We start from the raw sequence: 7,218 nt of genomic DNA on the forward strand, positions 1-7,218 counted from the left end.
CTCTGAATTACAAGAGAGAGAATGTGAGAGAACTTTTAAGCCTTGCAATTTCTTCTTGGTCCTAATGACCTGATCTAAACGCCAGGCTGTCACCATTTAGCAAGCCTCTTTGTGTGTTTTCGGCTCCCACATAGACCCTCCAGAAAGAAATCCAGGGGCACCAGCCTCGCATTGATGACATCTTTGAGAGGAGCCAAAACATTGTCACCGACAGCAGCAGCCTCAATGCTGAGGCCATCAGACAGAGGCTGGCTGACCTAAAGCAGCTATGGGGCCTCCTCATCGAGGAGACAGAGAAACGCCACAGGCGGTTGGAGGAGGCACACAAGGCCCAGCAGTACTACTTTGATGCAGCCGAGGCCGAGGCGTGGATGAGTGAGCAGGAGCTGTACATGATGTCAGAGGAGAAGGCCAAGGTGAGAGGAAGCATGAGGCCTCCCTGCCCCAGAAGGGCTACAGAGTCAGACCCCAAACTCATTTTCGCCTAGTGGCTCTGGCTTTATGAACACTAATCTGGATGCCCTTGAGTGTTAAGAGGCCACCATGTTGCTTAAAAGTGTCTTAAATCTGGCTGCTGTTTCCTTTTGACTCCAGATGTTCTTGTCTGAATCCTGGTGTGTCATTAAGACTGGGTTCATCCTGTCATCATTTTTTGTTATTTTTTTTTAGCAGAAATTTACCAGAGTCCTTGTTCTCTATAGGAACACACAGGTGGTGTTGAAGTAATTTGAAAGTACTTTGAGGTTCTGGTTATGCTGTCCTTTGCATACCTGATAGACAGGGAGGAATCGCAGCCAGCCAGCATGCAGTTGGTTTACCTAAGCTTTACGCTGTGCCTCATCGAGGTCCTGGTCACTCCGCTTTGTCCTCAAGTTCATCTTTCTCAGAGGCCTCCCACGGTCCAGTTCATATTGATGCTCTTGGTGTTTCTCTTTCTGATGGTCCTTCTTCTGCCCCTGCCATGCAGCTGGTCTGTCACTCTGTAAGGTGGTCCTAGGCCAGAGGGGACGACTGCCATTGACAGCCCCTCTCTCTGCAGGATGAGCAGAGTGCAGTCTCTATGTTGAAGAAGCACCAGATCTTAGAACAAGCCGTGGAGGACTACGCCGAGACCGTACATCAGCTCTCCAAGACCAGCCGGGCCCTGGTGGCTGACAGCCATCCTGAGAGGTGGGAGTACCCTTTTGTACAGATGAGGCCAAGCTAATCACAGTTCCTCCTGGCAAGGGTCTCTACTAATCACCCACAGAGAAAGTGGCAGCATTCATTGTGGGTTACTGATAAGCTAGGTATTTGGAAGGCATTTTAAAAACAGATCCAGTAGGTTTGTGGTGACTAGAAAGGGTGAACTGTTGTAGTAGGAAATTGTTCTTGTGGGTAAAATACTTCCTGTTGGCCAGGCCTGATTTTGAGAGTCTTGGTGTCATGAGTCAGAAGTGCAGCCCAACTCGCACAGATAGAGGTAATCAGAGCACTTACCCTTGGGTTGAAAAAGTCATCCAGTTTAAGAGAAGTAATTGTTACTTTTAAGAGGGGTAGCAGACAAGAGTAAGTGAACCTATAAAAGAAAATGATATCCTCACCTTCTGATCCTTATATATCAAGTGCTTCACGTGCCCCAGGGGAAAGAAGAGGTGAGTGAGTGTATGGTGTTCATCCACTGTATACCAGGCTCCAGTGTTAATTTCAAGGACAGTCACTTCAGGCCTTCTGTGTAACTGCCCTTTATGATTCAGAAAGGAAAGAAAAGAATTGGCTTCGTGCATTTAGCTGAGGCTGGTTAAGGGAGATGAGGTCAATGGCTGTTTTGTTGCAGACGTGCCTTAAGGTGTTTCTGATGAGGGTTCCCAGGAAAGTTGCTTTCCTAGACTACAGGGATAGGTACCACGTCCTCGACTCTGATTTCTGATTCTGGGCAGAAGTTGGAGGGAGGAGGATGCAGTCTCCTTATGGTAAACCTAGAACTCAAAAAATGCTAGTCCCTGGGCCAGCTGTCCTACCAAGGAGGAGCACACAGTCCACACAGTCCAGAGAAAGTAGAGACCATGCATGCCGGAGGGGATGTAGTGTGTCTCCCTCTGCTGGCATGGTACCTGAGAATGGAAGATGACTCCTGCATTTTGCATTAACTTTGTTTTAATTTGATAGATGGTGCATGTGCCCACTGGAGAGAGAGAGAGTGTGAGGGGGGAAGTGAGAAAGCATTCTCCGTGGGGGAGAGTTATGGTGCTGCCCCTTTTCCATTTCTCCTTTCAGGATTTTGAGCACACATGCACATGCACCTGGCATGTTTTCCAAACCTCTGGGTCCAAGATTCGAAGTGCTCAGTCAGCCATGCGAGATCTAGCCTTCTTAACCACCATGCCACCAGCCAGCCCACACTAACTTCTTTTAGTTGAAGAAAATCCTAACTTGCTAAGCCAGCAGTACAGAGATTGAGAGTCTCCCCTCGTGTTCTTCTGTTCCTCTACCCCCATTCAGGATGACCGTGACCTTAATGATAGTGTTTTGTTTACACATTGCGTGTATATTCCTTGAAATTGGGGTTGGATTTTAGAGTGTTAATTTTTCAGCTAAGCAGGTGAACCAGAAGTTTCTTTGAAAAATCTGGTGTAACATGCCTTTGCCTTTGCCTCCCCTTGAACAAAATGGACATTTAAGGTCTTTTCCCTTCCTGCCTCTCCTGCTCTCTCTCAGCGAGCGCATTAGCATGCGGCAGTCCAAAGTGGATAAGCTGTATGCTGGTCTGAAAGACCTTGCCGAAGAGAGGAGAGGCAAGCTGGACGAGAGGCACAGGCTGTTCCAGCTCAACCGGGAGGTGGACGACCTGGAGCAGTGGATCGCCGAAAGGGAGGTGGTTGCAGGGTCCCATGAGCTGGGGCAGGACTATGAGCACGTCACGGCAAGTACTTGGGGGGGAGCATGGTGGTTGTGCAAGGAACAGTGGGATGGAAGGCTGGTGGCTTCCTTGTCTGTGAGCAGATGGAACGCCCCCAGGCTCAAGTCAAAGCTCAAGTGGTTTCATGGTTTCCCTGGTGTCTTTATCAATAGGAGACTGTGACATAGGTTGATTACACTCTCTGTGCCCCTCTCCCATAGTAAAAGGAGCTGGAGGCAGTGGCTTGCTCTGTTGCAGTGAGGAAGGAGGAACCACGGTTGATAAAAGGCTTTAGAGCTAAGAGTTGTTGCTCTAAGGTCATGCGTGTTACTTCTTACCACCCAGCTAGAGACAGCTTCTGTCCAAAAGAAAGTCATGTGATCAAGAAATGAAATGTTCACAGTGGCCTCAGTGATTTCTTTATGCCTATCCCTGTTTCAGATGTTACAAGAACGATTCCGGGAATTTGCTCGAGACACAGGGAACATTGGACAGGAGCGCGTGGACACGGTCAATCACATGGCAGATGAACTTATCAACTCTGGGCATTCAGATGCTGCCACCATTGCTGAGTGGAAGGATGGTCTCAACGAAGCCTGGGCTGACCTCCTGGAGCTCATCGACACGAGAACACAGATTCTCGCTGCCTCCTATGAACTGCATAAGTTTTACCACGATGCCAAGGAGATCTTTGGGCGCATACAGGACAAACACAAGAAACTCCCTGAGGAGCTCGGGAGAGATCAGAACACAGTGGAGACCTTACAGAGAATGCACACCACATTCGAGCATGACATTCAGGCTCTGGGCACTCAGGTGGGTAGGGAAGCTGCCCAGGGTGTGGGGGTTTTTCACTGCCTAGAGCATCTTTGTGCATCTCTGAGTACCTCTCCGATCCTTGGCTCCTCGAAGAACTGTCCAAGTTAAACACATATGTATGCATCCATGAGCCTGTGTGTACACGTGCACACCCAAATGTAATGCTCCATCCAGGAGAAGCTGCCAGTCCGTAAAGCTCTAAGTTTGCTACGTTTACAAACACTGATAGATGAGCTTTATTAAAATAAAGCCAGTGCACACATAGACATTTGTGAGTTACAGGCTTCAACAAGTGTTTGTATTAAGTTTGCACATCCATCCAAAATAACCCAGTCATTTCCTATCTCCCAGGATCTGAGTTACATATCCGGGAAGAGACAAAACAAGATTCCCACATTTTACTACACCTGGTCCTCTTTCCACAGTACAAAATGGCTAATGCTTTAAAACATTTCAAACATTGTTTGAAAGCTGTTTGACACAGTATTTACAATACCACAATTAGAGTCTAGTGTAGTCACTCTCTAGTTTCCCTTTTGATCTCTGCACAGTTTCTTGTTTAGCCTTAGGGTTTTTTAGTTGAAAAATAAATTATATTCTCTTCCCCTAAAGTCATGATCCTAAAGAAGAGGCCAATTTTATCAACCCTGCATGTGTTACGGTGGAGAGGGGGTTGCTCTTATCTGTTAAGAGTGCATCAACAATCTAGCACAGGGATTAGCAAATTTTTTCTTTTTTTTCTTTTTGTTTTTTGGAGAGGTTTTTGCTATAGGGCGCATGCGCTCGCCAGACAGAGAGACAAAGTGAGAAATCACCCTCCAGGGGGTTTGGCCACACCACAATCCCTTCTCCTCCATTCTCCTCTCGGGATCTTGGGCACGCACACACACATATGCCTGGCGTGAGTTTAAGCTACCAGGTCCAGGACTCAAACCATGGTCGACTACATGGGAGTCCAGCAACATAGCCATGCATCCATGAGCCTGTGTGTACACGTGCACACCCAAATGTAATGCTCCATCCAGGAGAAGCTGCCAGTCCGTAAAGCTCTAAGTTTGCTACGTTTACAAACACTGATAGATGAGCTTTATTAAAATAAAGCCAGTGCACACATAGACATTTGTGAGTTACAGGCTTCAACAAGTGTTTGTATTAAGTTTGCACATCCATCCAAAATAACCCAGTCATTTCCTATCTCCCAGGATCTGAGTTACATATCCGGGAAGAGACAAAACAAGATTCCCACATTTTACTACACCTGGTCCTCTTTCCACAGTACAAAATGGCTAATGCTTTAAAACATTTCAAACATTGTTTGAAAGCTGTTTGACACAGTATTTACAATACCACAATTAGAGTCTAGTGTAGTCACTCTCTAGTTTCCCTTTTGATCTCTGCACAGTTTCTTGTTTAGCCTTAGGGTTTTTTAGTTGAAAAATAAATTATATTCTCTTCCCCTAAAGTCATGATCCTAAAGAAGAGGCCAATTTTATCAACCCTGCATGTGTTACGGTGGAGAGGGGGTTGCTCTTATCTGTTAAGAGTGCATCAACAATCTAGCACAGGGATTAGCAAATTTTTTCTTTTTTTTCTTTTTGTTTTTTGGAGAGGTTTTTGCTATAGGGCGCATGCGCTCGCCAGACAGAGAGACAAAGTGAGAAATCACCCTCCAGGGGGTTTGGCCACACCACAATCCCTTCTCCTCCATTCTCCTCTCGGGATCTTGGGCACGCACACACACATATGCCTGGCGTGAGTTTAAGCTACCAGGTCCAGGACTCAAACCATGGTCGACTACATGGGAGTCCAGCAACATAGCCATTACGCTAACTGCTGGTCCCAGCAAACTTTTTCTGTTAAAGATCCAATGGTAAATATTTTCAGCTCTATGGGACAGCTCTGTTGCAGCTACTCAACTCTGTCCTGGTTGCCTAAAGCAGCCATACCCAGAATGAAAGTGACTGGGCCTGGCTGGGTTCTGGTAAGTCTTCAACAGACCGCCCAGATGTGGCTGTAGGCAGACCCCTGGTGCATCAGCCCCCTGTGCTTTGGTATACTTTGGGACTTGTTCTGTCGAGGGACCATATAGACTGCCATTCTCCTCTCACTTTCCCTTTATTCTTCTTCTTCTTTCAAATCACACTCTATGGCTGTAAGTTTAATTGACCTCTGAAAGCTTCAGTGCTCTGATGTTTTGAGGATTGAGTAAGAGCTCTTTAAATGTTTTCTAATTACTGTTGAATATCAGAAGCTTAAGAAAACTTTTAGGATGCCTAGATATGTAGTTAGGACTTTGATCCACAGGCTCACTGGTACATAGTGACTGAGTGTCCTTTCCCCCATACGTGTGTATCTTTACTGAGGCATTGTCTACATGTATGGTACTACTTAATGTAAAACATGGAAGGAAAATTAAATATAAAATAGCCACAGTTATTATTAGCTTCTGTTGTGAAGACATATTCCCCTCATCCCCAAAGGTGAGAGCTTATTCTTGTTCCACCAATCCCCCTTTTATCAAAAAGTAGAAAATTATGCGTACTGTCTGCACTGGGTTTTTTCTGCTTGTTATTTCTTGGCCTGCTTTTCAGTGAGTACAGAGAGCGCTTCTCATGCTGTTTCATGGCTTCAGAGTTGTCTCTTGTTGGATGCGCCATCGTTAATTTAGTCAATCCCTCCTTGATGAGCATTTACTTTAGTTTCAATCTTTTGCTTTTGCAAAACATACTTCAGTCAATAACATGTGTGTATTTTATTTTCTGTATATGCTAGCATATATGTAGGGGAAACTCCCCCCAAATCAGGTGGGATATGCAGTTATCATTTTCAAGGATGCGGCTCATTTACCTTTTATAGAAACTGCAGCCTGTTAAACTTCTATCAACAAATCAGCTGACTAAGGGATATATCATGAAATGTGCATTTTTTTGCCAACTCACAGATGACAAGTTATATCTCCATGGTGCATCTTTTCATGTTTAAGACCTGTTTATACTCCCACTTTCTCTTCATGCCAATTTTTGTTTTGTTTTGTTTTGGGGGGGGTGATTGTTATAGCTGAAAAAGATACTTCATCAAAAATACATAGATGTAAGTAGAAATGCATTGTTGCACTTAGGGAGTCACCATTTTCACTGTCGGTTTTCAGTTCTGCAGAGTTTTTGTTGAAATTTGACTAGTTCAAGTTTCTCCTCCTTTGACACCATTTGGTTCCTTCATGCACACTGTATGCTGTGTGTGTGTTTTCCAAGTGTGACTGTCCCCTGGTGAGAACTCTCACAGATGATGTATATATTGTATTCAGTGATATCACATAGCAATGGAAAGACATTTTCAAAATGTGTTCTTCATGGTAGTTTCTCATTCACAGTTAAAACACTGCCTAAAGGACCTAGGTATTTATTTTTTGGAATATATCCGGACACATGCCAGTCACACCATCTGTCTAGCTCAGGCCCTCTCTCAAGGACCTTTTCTTTCTTTATTTTTTTTTTTGGGGGGGAGAGATTTTTGCTATAGGG

General features: G+C 45.1%; 1 protein-coding gene across 1 annotated transcript in view; it reads left to right on the forward strand.

Annotated features, from left to right (window-relative positions):
* The window catches only part of SPTBN1 (spectrin beta, non-erythrocytic 1), a 111,436-nt gene that overhangs the window by 95,124 nt on the left and 9,094 nt on the right, over positions 1 to 7,218 (forward strand). Inside the window, exons 22-25 of the mRNA XM_006159031.3 lie at positions 135 to 416; positions 1,040 to 1,170; positions 2,698 to 2,902; positions 3,320 to 3,694. Coding sequence (XP_006159093.1) covers positions 135 to 416; positions 1,040 to 1,170; positions 2,698 to 2,902; positions 3,320 to 3,694 — 993 coding nt within the window. The remainder of the gene's footprint in view (positions 1 to 134; positions 417 to 1,039; positions 1,171 to 2,697; positions 2,903 to 3,319; positions 3,695 to 7,218) is intronic.

This window comes from Tupaia chinensis, unplaced genomic scaffold (genome assembly GCF_000334495.1).
Source record: "Tupaia chinensis unplaced genomic scaffold, TupChi_1.0 Scaffold000622_1, whole genome shotgun sequence".
In the NCBI taxonomy this organism is placed as follows: Eukaryota; Metazoa; Chordata; class Mammalia; order Scandentia; family Tupaiidae; genus Tupaia; species Tupaia belangeri.